This window comes from Zootoca vivipara, chromosome 9 (genome assembly GCF_963506605.1).
Source record: "Zootoca vivipara chromosome 9, rZooViv1.1, whole genome shotgun sequence".
Classification (NCBI taxonomy): Eukaryota; Metazoa; Chordata; class Lepidosauria; order Squamata; family Lacertidae; genus Zootoca; species Zootoca vivipara.
In genome coordinates this window covers 38,081,108-38,101,420 of record NC_083284.1, presented here as the reverse complement: position 1 = coordinate 38,101,420, position 20,313 = coordinate 38,081,108, and the positions used below count along the sequence as shown (strand labels likewise).

Sequence of the window (20,313 nt, the reverse complement as noted above, 5' to 3'; positions counted from 1 at the left end):
GAAATTCATGGTCAAACACACATGAGGAACTGTCATAGGGTTTCCTTTGTGGCAGTGATAGTGACAAATAATTCCTAATAATAATAATAATAATTTATTTACACCCCGCCCATCTGCCTGGGTTTCCCCAGCTACTCTGGGCGGCTTCCAATAGAACATTAAAATACAGTAATCTATTAAACATTAAAAGCTTCCCTAAACAGGGCTGCCTTCAGATGTCTTCTAAAAGTCTGGTAGTTGTTTTTCTCTTTGATATCTGTTGAGAGGGCGTTCCACAGGGCGGGCGCCACTACCGAGAAGGCCCTCTGCCTGGTTCCCTGTAACTTGGCTTCTTGCAGCGAGAGAACCACCAGAAGGCCTTCGGCACTGGACCTCAGTGTCCGGGCAGAACGATGGGGGTGGTATACTGCATCTGTGAAGTGTTGGCCAGCAGAGTAGTCCTGAATGGCAAAGAGACTCAACTATTGTAATGTACCTGCCTGCCTTAAAAATAATAATGCATTTCAACCAAAGGAAAAAATGGAAAGTAATAAACAATAGGAAAAAAGAGTTACATAATCTATTACATTCCAAAATACAATCATTGACGGACTTCCCTTCCTCGGTTCCTTTTAAATTCCACTTCCTCTCGCATCTTCTTAGTTTCCCCAATCTTTCCCATTAATTCTATTTCTGGGCCTGCCTTTTAAGATAATTTGAAAACTTCAGATGGTGCATTTAAAAAAATAAGCCGAGCCTCCCCGCATGCTCACTCACTGGTGCAATTGTGGGGAAGAGCTCAGAAGCTTTCTGATTAACTATAATTTATCCTGAGCCCTGTCCCTTCAGGTTTTTTTTTTAAAAAAAGATTAATATTTATCCCACCCATCCCTGGATAGCAACAGTAGTCAGTGGGGCGAGGCCACAGCACTTACTTGGCATCACTGCCTACAGAGAGGGAGAGGTCATCACAGTGCAAACTCAATGGTGGGAACACTGATAATGCCAGTGATGGGAGGTCAGGCAACTACTGCCTCCCTGCCCTGCCACTGGATAATATTCTGGGACCACTGCTAGAATATGTAAAATAACATTTAAAACTTATACCAGAACTCTGAAGCATCATTCCTGCATATAGCAGTTCAGTGCCTAGTTGCAGTGGTGGACTGAGGGCTAAGAAGCTGGTAGAGACATCGATGACAGATGATTCCTCTAGATCAGGCATCCCCAAACTTTGGCCCTCTTCCCCAACCACTGGTCCTGTTAGCTAGGGATCATGGGAGTTGTAGGCCAAAACATCTAGAGGGCCGCAGTTTGGGGATGCCTGCTTTAGATGAGTGAAGTCTGGAGTGGGTTTATTTGATAGTGTTCTCTTGGCTGAGGAACACTCTTCTTAAAGAGGCTTGCTTGGTGCCCCAATTTTTTATTTTAAAAAAACTTCTTCCAAAAAATGCTACTAACAATATATACTTACCTCTGCACATTAATGGTTGTTGCTTGTTGTCAGCTAACATGTGGCGTTTTGAGCTGATTTGTGTATTGTTATCCATTTCTATATGCCTAACCTCTGTTTTACTTTCTGGTGCTGGTTTGGACTTCAGCGTTGAATTGATTGTATTTTATTGTGTTTTTAATTTTGTGTTACATTTAAAGTGTGTGTGTCTTTTAGAGAATTCATTTTGTGCAGTGACAAACAAGGGTAAATGTATTATAATTGAGATAAAATGCCACAATAGTTTTACCACTACTCTGATGTAAACAATACTGTATTTCCATTAAGAAAAAAATCTGGTATTCAGACTACATCATGACTAGTAGTCAGAAATATAGTCTTCTGATCCACGAATTTGTCCAATCTTCTTTTCTTAATATAGAATCCTTTCCAGGGAGTGCTTTTCAAAGCTAGGTGTCTTCTTTTCCTTGTCCTGCTTGTCAAATATAGGGTTTCACAATAATACTATTTCAAAATTTAATCAAGTGTTTAAGTAGGTTGAAGTCCTCACATTATTTCAAATTGCTGTACTTATTTTCAGCATTTTCAGAGTTGGAACAACATATTTTCAGCATTGTATATGAATACTTTCTATTAATATCACCAGCTGCTGCTTCTTTTAGCAGGGCTTTTAGCATTAATAGCTTCATGGCTTCCTCCTCCTCCTCCTCCTCCTCCTCCTCCTCCTCCTCCTCCTCCTCCTCTTCTTCTTCAAAATCTGCTTGCCTGCAATTTGTAAAGGTTCAAGAGGCCTTCAACTAAAGAAGTTGGCAAAACTATTGTCCCTTAACAGGAGACACACACTTAAACAAAAAGTGACTGACAGACTAAATCAGGGTTAATTGCCTGGCTAAATGCATTGTTGTAAGTTAACTTGTGCCCATTTAGAGGTGTCAGAAACATGGAGTTTGGCTTTGAGCCCCTGCTGTGTGTTTGCATAGTAGGCATTAATCATTATACTCATTACCAGGGTTAACTGACCACTTCCGAGCAATAGTGAAAATTGAGGTCATCAGTCTTTCTTGTTAAACCAGAAAGAGAGATCTCTCTCACATTATATTAATCATTAGCTCACAAATTGTGCAACATATATACTTGATTTTCCTCTGCTAGGAACAAACTTTATCTTCTTTTTCCTCCCTCTGCCTTGTATATGTATATCTATAAATGCCATCTTAATTATGGTGGGTTAACCTCTGTCACATCTACATAACGAATAATAATAATAAATGAACTCGTTACCTAATTGAAGTACAAGCACTTGTTCTAGACATCAATATTCATTGAGTCCTACTGCCAGATTCAATAGCTGTAGCTGGAACTGGTCAGTGTGATTTCCTGATACGAAGCAACATTTTTATGGAGATCGTTACTTCTACACTTCTTTTGTATTTTTACTTCTTTGTGTGTGGTCAACTTGTGTTACAGTATTAGTGTCTCAGTTTGGAATGTCTCAGTTTCATTTGGAATGAAGTTTGGTGAATGGAACAGTTAAACATCAGGCCCAACAAAATGAGCAGATTAGTCAAAGAACATGATACTTCCTTTTAAATTATTTCTATGAGAGGCCTTGAAACAATACTCATTGCATTACTACCATGAATAAGATTAATATCTTAAAGCTGAGATTTCCCAACATCTGAAGTACTGAGGCAATCAAGAAATAATCTGAAAGTTGTCTTTTAAAGTGCTTTCAGTACCCCTGGTTATTAGATAGGCGAGCAACAGATATTTCATAACTAATATTTGTTTATGGTCCTGGGTTTTTTAAAAAAATACCCTCTAGTTTCATTGACAATTTTAGGAAACTGCCTTGTATGAAATGGACATAAACTCTTTGTGAATGAGATATTGTTTAAAATCGAGAACTTTTCCAAGCAAGTGGAGAATTGCTATATTTTTAAACAGGTTTTTGTTTGTTTGTTACATTTCTCTGTTTAGCTGGCCTTTGCATGATTTGAGTTTGGCACCGTATTTTAGGGGTTATTTAAAATTCTGTGATGCGGTGGGGTTTTTGTGTTGGCATAAGGAGTGGAGCCAAAGAATTGGAATGTGATTGTTGTTCCATACGTTTCCTGCATCTTCTGTTGTTTCAACAATACTTGGCAAACAGAAAAACCAAGAGCAGCCTGTAGAACGTTATTATTTAGTCTAAGAAACTGAACACACTCTTGAGCTGCGATAAGCATGCCTGTGTTGGGGGGGGGGAGTATCTAGGACTGATGGTGACAAATAAATGAATTAAAAGGAAGACAAAATTCTTAGTAAAAATGCTCACTTCTCTCTTTGAGGTTTGTTTTTCTGGTTTGTCTGGCATATATTGCTTGTATGGAAACAGTGGAAAGGCAATGAGTAATTATATACGCAAGTGCTGCTGTTTAATATTTACTTAATGCCAGAACTGTATAAGGCATTGCAGTGATATGAGCCATGCCCTGGGGGCTTATGTGGCACCCCAGACATAACAACATGCTAAACATGCTTTCTTTCTTAGGATAATGGCATTCCAAGTGATAGAAATTGACGGACTTCATTTGCAAATAGAATAACTTTGATTCCCCACTTTCCCTTGCTCACCTGCTTTAGTGCATTTGCACAGGGATACTTTTAAGTACTGCAATCATCCCTGTGTATTGTAGAAAAACAATTTCATTCTGTTTCTGTATGTGCAATATGTTACCATTGACCTTTCTGGATTAGGGGCTTTTCATTTTATAGGCATTAGGAACTGTGATTTATTTATTTTTTAAAACCCTACAAAACTCCACTGCAGAAATTATGCCTTTTAAAGTGTGTCACACACCCCCCCCCCCGCCGCCGCCAATGTTGGTTTTGGCTACTTTCCAGCTTTGAAAACCCCACACTGCTTCAAGAGTGTACATAAGTGGGAACATACTCATCAGTTATATGAAATATTTTACTACGTTTCATTATAATCTACTTACTAAAGTGGAAAAACCTTTTTAGCACGCTAAATTCATTTGCTCTAATTTTTGTTTGATTTAGTGCATGTGGCATTTTCAAACACACCTTTTATAGAGCTAATTTTATCTGGTTCACAGCCATAGTAAGAGAGATTCTTGATTACCACCATATTTTAAATCAGAATGCATTTTATGCAGTGCCAGATTTACGTACAGTATAAGCTAAACAAGCTATAGCTTAGGGCCCCACTCTCTTGGGGGGCTCCAAAAAAATTAAAGAAAAAAAACTGGATGTACATTTCCAAAATACCCCACCCAGAAGGTTCTCCTTATGTTATTACATGAGTTAATGATTTGGTGATGCTGACGTTTTTTGTCGAAACTGCAAGTCAGGACCCCTGAAGCTGGTAGGACCCAAGGCTCTAATGCTGCTAACATGCTTGGGCTGGAGAGTTCCAGTGTCTTAACCAATATCTTTCCCTTCACTTCATTCTCAGGAATGGGTCCACATGCAACCTCTGTGACACTGAAGTGAATGAAGAAGGCTGTGATCATGCAGGAGTCTCTTTGTCTGATATGGATTGTAATAGCACATGCTTGAGATAACTAAACATTCCCCCACCCCAACCATTTTATTGAAAAAGTTTTCACTGATAACAATGAACCCAAATCCCCCATCCCACTCCACCAAGACTGATCAGAACAGTTAAGCAGAGCAAAGTACAATCACAAAAGCAAATATGTAAGGTTGTCTTCCCTCATCTTTCCCTGTGCTCCTAGGATTATGGCAAATATTTGTTTCCTTCAAGGATAAAACTGGTGAAGGGGACTACTCTTTTGCATTCATAATACATCTATTATGAATGTATTATGGACCAAGGTGATCCAATGTGTGCCCCAAGGGCAGCATGCGGCCCTCAAGTCCTTTTTGGGTGGCCCTTGGCAACAATTCCCCCCCCCCAGTCCTCACACTGCCTTCCAAAAGCTGGGTAGTGCTTTCCTCGCTTTCGGGAGGATGTGGGAGGGCTCTTGGACCCTGCCAATGTCTCACACCTCCTTTCCAAAGCCCTGTGTCTCGCTTACCTGGCTTTGGGAAAGCAGCATGAGAGCTGGGGTGGGTGCCAAATTTGGGTCACACTCCCCCCCCTCCAATGCAACAAGGCAGTGTGCAGCCCATGGGTTCCATGTCAAAATACTCTTGCAGTCCACTTGGTATGAAAAATTGGAACACTCTAAGTTATTGTTTCCTCCTCTTTCAGTATATGCTTCTGTGCAGATTGATGGTGATGAGATGGAAGCTCGGGGTGGTAGCCCTACTGAATAAACTTGTCCGAAGGGTGTGACCTTTTCTATATGATGTTAAACATCTAGCACTCTTGAAATGAAGCCCTGAGTACCAAACTTCACTTTGCTTTTCCCATTTTGCTTCTGTTGAGTTTCATCATTAAGTGTGCTGGGTTATGTTGTTGAATTCAAACCTTCCTTCTCCGTCCTGTTGTTTCTGTGCTCACTCACAGTGTTCACTCACAAGAAGCTCCCTGTTTGCTTCAAAGCAGGATGGATTTCTGTATGTGTTCTTTGGTGCGACAAAAGTTCTTCCATCCATTTAAGAAATCCCATTGCTGTGCAGCTCATCTAATTCACATGTATTTATGGAGGCAGCCTATGAAATACATTGAGGCCACTGTGATAGAGCTGCTGTTGAATTGCAAATAGACCTCCCATTTTGGAATTCAGTGTAGACTTCTAAAATTTAAATGGTCTGAAGAATGTATTCTAGAAACACTTCAAATAACTTCCTGTATCTCTTGAACCATCCAAAGGAACAAGATAAAACCAGCATTTATCTTCCTGATAAAGTTACCCTAAATAAACAGGGTCCTTTTTTAGGCCTCATTAGGACCTCATTGGGACCCAGGTGGCGCTGTGGGTTAAACCACTGAGCCTAGGGCTTGCTGATCAGAAGGTCGGCAGTTTGAATCCCTGTGACGGGGTGAGCTCCCGTTTCTTGGTCCCAGCTCCTGCCAACCTAGCAGTTCGAAAGCATGTCAAAATGCAAGTAGATAAATAGGAACCACTACAGTGGGAAGGTAAACGGCATTTCCATGTGCTGCTCTGGTATGCCAGAAGCGGCTTTGTCATGCTGGCCACATGACCTGGAAGCTGTACGCCGGCTCCCTCGGCCAATAATGCGAGATGAGCGCGCAACCCCAGAGTCGGTCACGACTGGACCTAATGGTCAGGGGTCCCTTTACCTTTACCTTAGGACTTGAAGCAAAGTTAAAGACATGCTTTGAAAGTCACATTCAGCATAATAAGGCTTCCTTTCTTATATGCATTTTGAACCCCCAATATATCAGTTGACCTGCCTCCAATTATTACATTATTGGCAACCTGTAAAAATCATCCACGTTAAATCACTAGATCAGCTGGTAGATGGATTTACCAGAGTATTTTAGTGCCACTATTTAAGTATAATTGTTTCATAATCTACACAAAAGACACAGAGGGGAAACAAGGATTTGGAGCATGTTGAAAGACACATGCAAAAGAAGGAAAAACATCTACAAGGCCTGCTGAGAAAACTGTAACAGCATAATTGTAAAAATAGGGAGGGAGCAAAGGAAGGAAGAAGGGGGCAAATGCATATCAGAACAGGGATATAGAACAATCATGTGTATGTTGTAATCTGATAATGGAATGGGCAGCATGATCTATGAAAGATAAAGCAGGAGAGGCAATGCCTTTTAATTGACCAATTTCTTATTTTGTTTTGTTAAAGTTTAACACATCCTGTTTATCAAACATTCACTGTTAACATAAATGGCCTCCCCTTCAGTATTTGTACAGATTATTCTAGCAGTTCTGTTCCTTTAGCTTAAGAGTATTGGCTGCTTTCTTCCTTCGCTTCCCTTTTGAAGGGAATATAGGAGAAATCTTCGTAGCTGAAAGTGCACAAGCATTTTGAGCTTCACAGGCATATTTGAACTTGTCCATGAGAAGAGTTGAAAGAGGCAACAGGGCAGGGGCAGGCAAAGAAGAAAAGAAACAGGAATATCCACTAAAGATAAAAGATAGGTGAATCTATAAAGTTCGACATATGCTGCCCCTATGAAAGCATATTAAGCTATTGGTTCCTTTTGCTGAATGTAATGGAGGGAAACAGATTTTTTCTTCTTCCTAGCATACCGCCTCTCATTGGTTTTCACATCTTCCCAGTGGGAATAGATAATACTATGTTACATCTTCTAAAGCATACAGGAGTGTTAATTAGTGTAAAGTGGTTGTGTAGTATTGTCAGTTTCAATATATTAACCATATCAGAGATCTGAAGTACTGAACTTTCTTGTTTATATGCATAATTACTTGGGTATCCATTTAAGCGAGTTTCTTTTGGCACTGGCTGCCAATTAGCTTCCTGGCCTAATTCAGAGCACTGGTTTTGACCTATAAAGCCTTAAGCAGTTCAGGGCCGCAATACCTCAAGGGCAGCCCCTCCCCATATTACCTGCCCTTGGCCCTGCGCTCATCATCTGAGGCCCTTTTTCATGCGGCCGCTCCACAAGAGGTCTGGAGTGTGGCAACACAAGAATGGGCCATTTCTGTGATGATTCACTGTTTGTGGAATGCTGTCTCCAAGGAGGCTTGCCTGGTGCTCTCATTACATATCTTTCTCTGTGAAAACAAAATTATATGAAATAAAATCCCACCATACTGAATAGAAATGATCAGCATGTTCCTGTACCTTAAAAAGGTAAAGGGACCCCTGACCATTAGGTCCAGTCGTGACCGACTCTAGGGTTGTGGTGCTCATCTCATGTTATTGGCCGAGGGAGCCAGCATATAGCTTCCAGGTCATGTGGCCAGCATGACAAAGCCTCTTCTGGCGAACCAGAGCAGCGCATGGAAACACCGTTTACCTTCCCGCTGTAGCGGTACGTTTTTCTCTACTTGCACTCTGACGTGCTTTCAAACTGCTAGGTTGGCAGGAGCTGGGACCCAGCAATGGGAGCTCACCCCATTGCGGGGTGTAATTTATGTGTGATTTTTTTCCTTGCAGTAACTAAATTCAAAATAGAATTTGGTTCAAGTGGTTGGTGCATCTTTCTAAATGAAGAATAGGAGAGATCTATGGGACTAAGGCAGGCATCCCCCAACTTCAGCCCTCCAGATGTTTTGGCCTACAACTCCCATGATCCCTAGCTAACAGAACCAGTGGTCAGGGAAGATGGGAATTGTAGCCCAACACATTTGGAGGGTCAAAGTTTGGGGATGCCTGGACTAAGGGTTTTGAGCCAATGATGAGCCTATTGAACTAGGCCTCTTTGCCTGGGACATTTTATTCATGCTTAGAACATGGTGAAAGAGAGCTGGATGGGCATATTGGAAATGTGCATGCATCTCCCAGTTCTTATTATTTATTTGCTTGTTTAAGCATTTGTACTGCCCTTCACCAATAGGAAGAGCTGTAACTAAATGGTAAAACATCTGCTTTGCATGTAGACGGTCCCAGGTTCAATCCTTGTCATCTCCAGCTGTATAAATTTTATTGAATGAATAAACGAATATGCTTGATGGTCTCTTGTTCTGCCTGTGTATGTACCTCTCTGTGTATGTACACATAGAACTAAGGTGGAAAACAACTCCCTATCTTAATACTCTTTGTAGAGATGCTACACCAATGATGCAAGTGTACACTTTTGAACCGCCCTTGGGATGCAATTAGAAAAGAAGCGAGATAATATCATATTAAACTACTTTGTAGTAATATTAGACAATGCCGCTTTTATAAAAGAATATTTGCAGAAATAGTATCTTGGGGAGAAGATTGTTTCTGAAAATGAAAGTGGAAACTCTAGATGGTATAGAGAGCTGGAAGACTGAAGATGTGAAGTCAATGTGCATGCTAATTATTATGAAATATCTATGACTCATTTCCCCAAGTAAATTATTCTGTTTGTTCCATGCTTAAACATTTGCTTTTCTCCTTTTAATTGTGTTATTTTAACATGTGCTTCAACAGAAAGGTGAGGAGTAGAAAAAATTATGAAACGGGGAATTAAAGTACTGTAATGAGCAACTGATCTCTCCATCGTTGATAAAGATACTTTGGCTGCAGTTCCCAGTCCACTTACTTCAGAATACTGTAGTTCCATTTAGTCAGCAAAATAATAGAAGCCACGATATGGAAGGAGGAAACAGCAGAGATATTCAGACTAAAGCGAAAGTTAGAATAAGAGAGAAGCAGAGATAATGGTTTAAAAAAATGAGAAAGAACACTGAAGATAAAATAAGTAGTAGAAGCAATCTAGGTCAGTAAAGAAAGATGAAATAAATGGTATAATCCACCAGAAACTTGTGCAAGCCCTAAGTAAATTGTGCTCAACCATTTTAGAAAAAAAATAACCTTAAAAGGAATGGCAAAGTAGTTGATTGAATTGAATGGGGGGAAATATTATCACATGGTTTTAATGCAGAGGAAAAGTAAGGTTGCATACGTATACACACTCTGGAATTAACTTGTGAGCATAGGTGCATGAGGCACTGTGTGAGGGTTCAGGTTTTTTTACTCAGATGATGTGAACGAGGGGTCAGCAATATTTTTCAGCTGTGGGGCGGTCCACCATTCCCTTAGACCATCCCCAAACTGCGGCCCTCCAGATGTTTTGGCCTACAACTCCCATGATCCCTAGCTAAGAGGACCAGTGGTCAGGGATAATGGGAATTGTAGTCCAAAACATCTGGAGGGCCGAAGTTTGGGGATGCCTGCCTTAGACCATGTGGTGGGCCAGACTATATTTTGAAGGGGGGGGATGAACGAATTCCTATGCCCCACAAATAACCCAGAGATGCATTTTAAATAAACAGACACATTCTACTCATGTAAAAAACATGCTGATTCCCGGCGATTGGGCCGCATCCGGCCCACGGGCCTTAGGTTGCCTCTCCCTGTGAACCTTGTGCTCTGATGACTCAGAACAGGTGTAGCTATTGGTTGGTTAATTAATTTACTGCTTAATGCCAAAATAGTCTTTTAGGTGATTTACAAAATATTTTTTAAAATTACACATTATAAAATACACCATAAAACAATCCCATTAAAACATTAAAATCTTTAATCATTAATGTTGGCGCTTAAAATATGCAATGAAATAATCCTCAGGTACACTGTGTCATGTATTTTCTCTAGGGTCCTCAGGCCTCTGGATTTAATTACTGTGTCTCTTTAGCTTGTTTAGCAATATGAAGTTGTTTCTGGTTATGGCCATATTGTTGCTGATGCTCCCCTTTGTTTATAAAAATAACTAATGATTATGGATGTGATTTCCTTCTACAATACCAGGTGGGCTCTTGTTTAGGAATGCCGTGGTCGCGATGGTAATCTGTCACTCTGGAGCTGGGTGGCAGAAGCACAGGCAAGATCAGGGGCCCCTGAAGGTAAATCAGCAGTCTTAAGTCATCATTGGAACAGGAGACTAAGCATCTTACCAGGAAAGGATGGCTTCTCAGGACAGGAGGGAAAGCAAATGGCTGATAATTGCAAGAGAGGTTAATCCAGGCATCCCCAAACTGCGGCCCTCCAGATGTTTTGGCCTACAACTCCCATGATCCCTAGTTAACAGGACCAGTGGTCAGGGATGATGGGAATTGTAGACCAAAACATCTGGAGGGCCGAAGTTTGGGGATGCCTGGGTTAATCCAATAGCAGAGAAATGGGGCAAAGAATATGGAAGGTGGCGTTTATTACTGTGACAAAGGTGGGAAAGGAATAAATGGGTTAACGTTGAATTAGACTACCTGTAACCTGAGAGTTCAGTGCTCAGGTGTACTGAGTCCTATGCTAGCAGTGAAAATTATCAGTGTGCTGGGAGAATGTTGATAATGAAAATACGTTGCATGGTGACAGACTTTAAATTATGGAAGTATGAAAATCAGTTTGTGTGTGCATGCATGTATACACACAGAGAGTCATTGCGAGTGTGTGTGTGTGTGATCACATCACCTTGCTATTTTTTCTTGATTTTAAAACATTTTTTCTCCTCTTTTTTTTTCTTGAACAGACCTCAGGAAATTTACATTTGTTCATGACACAGCTGTGCAGGCTCTGATTCCTTTAAATCTGTGTGCTGCAACTCAGTAATCCCCCCCCCCCAAAAAAACTTTGCAAGCTACTGGCACACCCTTGATCTACTTTTTGTAAATTACAATTAATTAAATTACTGTTACATACACCTGAGCAATGCAGGCCATTATTTATTAGTTTACTGTTGCTACTGCATAGTCAGAATGCACTGGTTTAAACAGAATTGGGGAAGTTAATTATCACAAGCTTTAGTTTGCTCTAATAATAATTAACCAGTTATGGAGAGAAACTGAACATAGGTGTAATATTTTATTAAGTGGTAGGAATTTGGGCATGTAGTTGAATTTGCATTGCAGAATTTCGAGGGACTGCCCTAATCTGTTTCCCGGGTTGTTCCAACCAGTTCAAGAGCAGTAAAACAAGGTTATGTAATTGACATGTGATGTAGCCTAAAATAGTGAGTGCAAACATAGGCTGCTGTTGCTGGGCAGTTGGCAACTGCTTTGAAAAAAAAATCTGTTCACTGTATGAGAGAGAACATTCTAAAATCGAAAAGTATTAGCTCAGTTTTAAAAATCTCACAAAATCGAAAAGTTTATGGACTTATTTCCCCTCCCCCAGTAAAATACAGTGAGTTATTTTTAAAGGCTTGAAACAACAGATGTTGTCAATTGTGATTTGTTTAAAAAATGATGAGTATTAATATTGAAAGAGAGAAATGGCATGATGCCTATGTGCCTATCTGTCTATGTTTTAAAACATATCACTTGCTGAGGATGGACTTGCGTTGTACCTAATACTGTTAAAGTGAAATATTATTTAGCAGTCATGTTTCACCACTTAGGAGATTGCAGGCATGCGGTGATATAACAGCACTGATTTAAGTAAGTGAGGTATTGACTTGAAAGCTGCCAGGAAAAGTTGTATTTCACATGCAGCTGGGTGAGTCGAAAAGAAAGGCTGCTGCTGAATTATATGATTTTTGTTCTGCAGCAGTAAAGACTGCTTCACTGAGCTAAGGCAGAGAGGGGCAGATCCCTCCACTACAGAGAAAGCCCTGTTTGAGAACTAGATTTCCAAGAGATGCGTCCTCCCTGCCCCCAGTCGCCTTTTCCTCATTGATTTTCCACAGCATATTTTCATTCCATTCCACTGGGCAAATAATTAAAACAGCCAGTTTCAGAAGTGAAATGAGACCCAAAATAAGTATGTGAAGTTAATGTAGCCAAGGGGCTGTTAATAATGTTTATTTATGAGCATGAAGCAAGCTTATGAATGTGAAGAAAGAATCTGGCCTTGGTTCCATCCCTCTGTAAGTTAGGAAGAACAATCTGTGGAGCTGAGTTTTCTTAAAGCCCGAATGAAAAACCACACAGGTATGCATGGCATCATTTCACTACATTGGCATCATCAGAAAAAAACACCCCTTTTTAAAGTTCAACACCCATTCTAGGGATGTCCTAGGTCAGGGGTCAGCAAATCTCAGACCTGGGGGGGGGTTCCGACTATATTTGGGGGACACACACAAATTCCTATGCTCCACAGATAACCCAAAGATGCATTTTCAATAAAAGGACACATTCTACTCATGTAAAAACACCAGGCAGGCCCCACAAATAACCCAGAGATGCATTGCAAATAAAAGGACACATTCTACTAATGTAAAAACATGCTGATTCCCGGACCGTCCGCGGACCAGATTTAGAACGCGATTGGGCCGGATGCAGCCCCCGGGCCTTAGTTTGTCTACCCATGTCCTAGGTAATATATTCCCAAAGTCCAGATTACTTAATTTGCACAATATGCAGAAACATTATCCTAGCTCTGAAAACTCTACATTCTGTAGCCATTTTGTCAAGCCATATCACGACTATTAACACATACCAAAAACAATTCATTCAACATAAGGAGCAGTGGATTTCTATCCTCATTATTGGCTGTTGTGTGACTGCCTGTGTTGTTGGTTGTCATTCTCTTGGTCCACTCAAGGGTGATGTGGATCTTGCTGTAAGGGATGGGAAGGCAGGGAGATTAGGCTGCTATGCCTCATTGTTGATTTATTGCAACATGAAAGGCTACCTCCCAACAGCCTTGTTTCAAAGTTTCCCATGGGCCTTTTGGAAGGTTAGATTTGATTACTTTGTGTCTTTAAAACAAAAATAACATAAAAAGTGCATGGGTAGTGGGGGTGTTACATGTTAACAGTTCAACTAAATTCAGTCTTTTGAAAGTTGCCCCCTAAAATATACAAGTGTGGGGGAAAACACAGTACCTGACAGTTTCTTTTAAGCAAGAGCAGAGTTCTTAATTGCTCATCTGAGAAATCCTGGTCCATAAACTTTGACGGGGAATAATGCACCTGACCAGCTTTGTGGTTCTGGTGCAAAGGAAGGCTCTTCTTTGGCTGATGTGAACATAAGAACATTCAATCTGGATCAGACCAAAAGCCCTTTCTAGTTCAGTATCCTATTCTCGCAGTGGCCACCAGATGCTTATGGGAAGCCCCCAAGCCAAATATAAACACAACAGCCCTCTCCTACTTTACCCCAGTAACCCCTTTGGTAACTTCTTTCCTTGGTAAGCATAGTACATTCAGAAGGTTGTACACCATGTGTCCCTTGCACCAATGGATGGGCACCTTTGTGCAAGTGACTGAGGATCCAGCATAGACTGCTGTTTGAGGGGGGGGGTTGCATTGCTGATGCCTCTGCAGCACCTGCTTCTGCATCACTTCCCATACACACATGGGCAGAGCAGCACCCAAAATGGAGGCTCCCTGGCAGGTAGGAATTCCGGGGGATTTCCGGGATTTCTCTCCATTCAGGAGAACAGCGGGAAACGGATTAAAATCCGGGGGTTTCCTGCGAAAAACAGGATACTTGGCAGCTAAGTACCTGCATTCCTCTAGCAGGAGCATACCACATGTTGAGTTCCTACCCAGGACATGCAGTATGGCTGGATTTTGTAAGCTGGGCTTTTACCTTTTGTGAGTGGGACTTGGTATTTATTTATTTATTTAGCTATATTAGGGTGCTTCCAACAGCCTCAATTTCTTCTGTAGTGAATGGTTACTGTGCTTATTTTGCATGCATTTAAGCCAGAGGGCCATGATCACCTTTGGTAAAACTCCCAAAGGCTTTGGTCAGCATGGTTGTGACTCTTCTCACACGCATGCACAACACACACAGGCACACTCCCTGGTCTTCAGCTGATCCATTTAGATCAGCTGAAAAGGGCACATAAAAAAACACAGGGAACAAGCAGACAGACGCACTCTCACACAGGGGGATTAGCACTTCCTTTTTGCTTATCAGATCACTCATCTGATAAGTGAGCGGACAGTCTGTATCTCCAGCGTGGCACTGGACTAAGCAGAGAAACTGAAACTTCTCTGCCTGACCCAGCACCATGATGAGGATAAAAAATGCACCACCTCTGCTGCTGGCGTTCTGTATCTTCCTCCTCAATGGTAGTGCTGCCACCAGAAAATTAGATCAGGGACTGCCAGGCCACCAGGGAAGGCTTTCTAGACTAGATCAAGCCTGCAAGCCAGCAGTTCACCACCCCTGATTTAAGCTTTAATTGAACTCTCACTAGCCAAGCTTTTTATATGCCTGTTGTCTTTGTCCATGGAGTTTTCTTGGCAGGGATACTGGAGTGGCTTGCCAGTTCGTTCTCCAGGTGGATCACGTTTAGTCAAAACTCTCCACTATGATCTGTCCATCTTGGGTGGCCCTGCATGGCATAGCTCATAGCTTCTCTGAGTTATTCAAGCCCCTTCGCCGCGACAAGGCATTGATCCATGAAGGGTCCCTTGAGAAGAGTCCCTTGAGAGTCCCATGGACTGCTAGAAGATCAAACCTATCCATTCTTAAGGAAATCAGCCCTGAGTGCTCCCTGGAAGGACAGATCGTGAAGCTGAGGCTCCAATACTTTGGCCACCTCATGAGAAGAGAAGAATCCATGGAAAAGACCCTGATGTTGGGAAAGATGGAGGGCACAAGGAGAAGGGGACGACAGAGGACAAGATGGTTGGACAGTGTTCTCGAAGCTACGAACATGAGTTTGACCAAACTACGGGAGGCAGTGCAAGACAGGAGTGCCTGGCGTGCTATGGTCCATGGGGTCACGAAGAGTCGGACACGACTAAACGACTAAACAACAACAAGCCAAGCTTTTTGCATGTCTTTTGCCTTTTGGACCCCATTTTGTACAGTTTCCTTGTGTTTATAAACCTGTTAACTCAGAATAATGCTTTTTTTGCATTTGATAAAGTGAATTCTAGTCCACGAAAGCTGGAATTCTAGACTATATATAATGTGTATTAGCCTTTATGGCACTTCAAAGGTCTTTGTTGTTTTTGCTACCTCTTTGGAAGTTTTTACTAAAGAAGTAACTTTTTCTGATTTTATGCTCTTCATTTATGAATTCTCTTTTGCTCTCTTGGGTATTGGGATGTAGGGCTATTTTCTTTTAAAAATTGTTTTATGATTTAATGTGGTGTGCTGCATCAGGTGCTCTGGAGGGTTTGTGTTTAAGAAGTGTAATAATAGATTGCAAACAAGGGAGAAATCCCTTCTTTCATCTCTAAGTTTTTATACAATTGAATGCAGTAGAATATAACTTTTTTTCTTTTTTTCTGTTAATGCAGGGCAACACAATTATTTATGTGCTGGACGGAATGACTGTATAATTGATAAGATTCGAAGAAAAAACTGTCCAGCTTGCCGATTACAGAAATGTCTTCAAGCTGGAATGAATTTGGGAGGTAAGCATTATATCATTACTAGATACTCACTGAGAAAACATGTTTGAAACATTTTAAACATGTCTTAAACTGGTATCAGCTGGATGGTCTCAAAAGTTTTATCCTGAATTACTCAACTAAGAAAGAAGTATTATACAAAAGCTACTAAAACCCTATTGTCATTCTAGGTTCCCCCCCTTTTTTTGAAATATGTATTTTATAGCTCAGAATAAGGAAGGTGGGTGTTAGATGATGACAGTAATTTTAGTGGAGTTTCACGCAGCTAAGAAGATTAAAGCATCAGGAGTTGTGCGGTTTTTTTGGTGGTGCTGTGGGAACGTTCCAAAAGAATATCAAAATAGAATTAACTGAAAGAAACTTCAAGCTATGTGTTATCTGCCAGATTTCCTGCTAATTTCCAGCCTAGTAATGTGTGTGTGTGTGTGTGTGTGTGTGTGTGTGTGTGTAATGGGCAGAGTGGGGAGGGTGGGGAGAGCAAGAACCAAAGGCAGGCAGACCGCCTCTTCCTGGACTTTTGCCGGGCTCATGCTGGCAGGTTGGAAGATGGTAGTGATGACAGTGCGTGTCCTCCCCCCCCCTTTTTTGCTTCCAGTTCTTTTTCTTTTTGTTATTTTAAAAGCAGTTTTGTCTCTCATTGATACCAGTGGGTGGGAAGCAAACTGCATGTGTGGCGTAGTTGGTTTTCCTGTTGTTGGGTATGTCAGAAGGAGAGGACTGTGGGATCTTTGATTGCCAGCCTCTTCCCACACACCCTCAAAGTGCCTACGGAAATCCTTCTCTTTCCCCTTTCTGAGATGAACCAGCTTCAGGTATTCCCACAGCCTCAGAAAGGGGGGTATCTGATGCCAAGACTCTGTCTCTGAAGGTGAAGGTGAACCTGTTCGTCCTCTGAGATGATTCTATGTACCCTATATTCATTATTAAATTAAGTAATTGCTTTAGAAGTATGATTCCATACCTGCACTATGAAGATACAAAAATCCCATTTCTAGCCAGGCCTCTCATAAATGTAAGGATTCGAGTAGAGCTGGACCCAAAGTATCACCAAAATATTCTTGTGTGTGCGGTGAAGGGGGTTGTTAGGTAGAAAAAGTGTTCTGCGTACCTTTGTTATTTTTGTGGGTGTTTAGCCACTCAGTCATTTTTACCTGCCTTCTGTGTATCTCTGAGCAGGGGGAAGTAAAAGGACAGCTGTCGTCCAACAACGTATGTCCAACATATTCTAATATCTTTCTAATTATAACTGATTTCATAAATCACCTCACTTCTGGGGACCTCAAGCAGAAGGACGCATGTCCCCAAATCGCCTCTTTTTGTGTTGCCCTGCAACCTTGCAGCACAGCAAGGGAACAAAGGGGCATGTCCTTGTGCTACCGCAGCAATGCAGTTGTGTACTTCCTTCCTCTTGCCCCTTGCAAAGATCAAAGCTCACCCAATGTGAAGTGCTTTCTCCCTTTACAATGTGTCTGTGAAAGGGGGAGACTTCTCAGCCAGCAAATCTTTGTTTTGACTCCACTGCAGAAACTGTAGTGAATGGAGGCTTAAGATGATGTAATCCTTTTGGAAACAGCGTTCCATGGGCAGAATGCCCTCTGTCCTTGAATATTAGAAGCAAATGGCATGTAAAATCAGCATCAGCATCATCATTAACCTGCATTTGCAACAGAACATATTTATGCTAAATGTACTGTATTCCTGTGGTGGTAAGCTGTAGCTGGCTAAAAGAAGAATGACGGCTGAGGGTAGAAGGGGGGGGGACATACAGAAACTGCCCTTCAGTTGCACAGGAAGGAAGGAAGGAAGCTAAAGACTCCAGGCAGGAATTGGGAGGGGAGGGTGAAATTCATATGAAGAGCAGGGACTGGCTCTTGGGAGTAGCAAAGTTCAGCCAGAGGGAAGAGTTGGGTGTGGAAGCAACTGGGGGTGGGGAGGAAGCTGGAAGGAGGATCGGCCAGTCTTAATTCGAGTAGAGACTAAGTTGTTTCAACAAAGTTAGCAGGAGGGTGCGATGAAGGTGCTTGCTTTAGCTACGGGATAGTGCCAGAGAAATTAAGGAGGGATTAAGGATGATGCAGAAAGATGGTTCTTTAATATTAGAATGTTTGCTAAACCTGGAATATGGTTTTAAAGAACAAAATATCTCAATTGCTCACATAAATAGCTCATTTCTAAATTTTATTGATGAAGTGTATCTTGTTCCTAACGTAATCCAGAAAATAACTTAGTCTACACCCGACATTTAATTATTTTAATTAGCTCAAATGAACTGTGAATCTGGTGAATCAATCTAACTGATTTGCCATCTTGGTCAGTATGGTTAGACTATTAGCAAGAAATTTGTGTGCTATTATCTAAACTTAAGATAACGTTTAGTTTCCATGGAATAAACTGGGATCAGTGAGGAGAAGAAGACCTATAGGCTGGTATGAACTTAAAGGGTGTGTTATGTGAACCTCAATGCAAAATGCAAAAATATTTGATTGACTTCAAATAAGATCAGCAGTTTTTGTAGAATTTTGCTCAGTTGTTTGTTAATTTAATGTGAGGTTTATATGGGTAAAGTATAGGGAACCTGTGTAAGATTTTCTGGATAGGAAGAGCATTACAGCATTTCATGTTGGAATCAGTAAGATATCTCTTCATAAAATAATGACCTCTAATTTACCTGCATATCTTCCATATTGTCATTTAGGGCATGTTTACCCTGGCCTATAATGTAATCCAAGAGGCTCTGTAGCCTAGAGCCAGACCACCCATGGCCATGAGCTCGTCAGTTTTCATAAATTAAGCAGCACCTGGCTACTCTTAGATGACAGAGCTGCAAGTAAATCCAAGTTGCTAACAGCAGTTGATTTGGTGATTTATTATAAGGTGTTACCTTGATATGCCTGTTGTCTTTGTCCATGGAGTTTTCTTGGCAGGGATACTGGAGTGGCTTGCCAGTTCCTTCTCCAGGTGGATCACGTTTAGTCAAAACTCTCCACTATGACCTGTCCATCTTGGGTGGCCCTGCATGGCATAGCTCATAGCTTCTCTGAGTTATTCAAGCCCCTTCGCCACGACAAGGCATTGATCCATGAAGGGGATGCAGATGACACAACCTTGATGGCAGAAAGCGAGGAGGAATTAAAGAACCTTTTAATGAGGGTGAAAGAGGAGAGCGCAAAATATGGTCTGAAGCTCAACATCAAAAAAACCAAGATCATGGCCACTGGTCCCATCACCTCCTGGCAAATAGAAGGGGAAGAAATGGAGGCAGTGAGAGATTTTACTTTCTTGGGCTCCTTGATCACTGCAGATGGTGACAGCAGTCACGAAATTAAAAGACGCCTGCTTCTTGGGAGAAAAGCAATGACAAACCTAGACAGCATCTTAAAAAGCAGAGACATCACCTTGCCGACAAAGGTCCGTATAGTTAAAGCTATGGTTTTCCCAGTAGTGATGTATGGAAGTGAGAGCTGGACCATAAAGAAGGCTGATCGCCGAAGAATTGATGCTTTTGAATTATGGTGCTGGAGGAGACTCTTGAGAGTCCCATGGACTGCAAGAAGATCAAACCTATCCATTCTTATGGAAATCAGCCCTGAGTGCTCCCTGGAAGGACAGATCGTGAAGCTGAGGCTCCAATACTTTGGCCACCTCATGAGAAGAGAAGAATCCTTGGGAAAGACCCTGATGTTGGGAAAGATTGAGGGCACTAGGAGAAGGGGACGACAGAGGACAAGATGGTTGGACAGTGTTCTCGAAGCTACGAACATGAGTTTGACCAAACTGCGGGAGGCAGTGGAAGACAGGAGTGCCTGGCGTGCTATGGTCCATGGGGTCACGAAGAGTCGGACATGACTAAACGACTAAACAACAAACAACAACAACCTTGATATATTCTTTCCTCTAAGTTATTGCTTGACATCCAGGCCTGCAATTGTTCCTCAACTGTGTTCTTGGCTTTTTGGGCTAAGCATGGCCCGGTCATCCTCAACCCATCCTATTGGAGACTTAAATTGTTCCATTCAGGAAATGGAAGCCCACTTATCTTGTCACATGTATGTCCTAAATAATTGAATAA

The 20,313-nt window shown here is 41.5% G+C and overlaps 1 protein-coding gene across 7 annotated transcripts in view; it reads left to right on the top strand.

Moving 5' to 3' along the window:
• Window positions 1–20,313, top strand: part of NR3C2 (nuclear receptor subfamily 3 group C member 2) — a 140,651-nt gene that overhangs the window by 89,154 nt on the left and 31,184 nt on the right. For all 7 annotated transcript variants that reach the window (XM_035114100.2, XM_060278641.1, XM_060278642.1 and 4 more), the window contains one exon: window positions 16,131–16,247. In XM_035114100.2, the coding sequence (XP_034969991.1) occupies window positions 16,131–16,247 (117 nt within the window). The remainder of the gene's footprint in view (window positions 1–16,130; window positions 16,248–20,313) is intronic.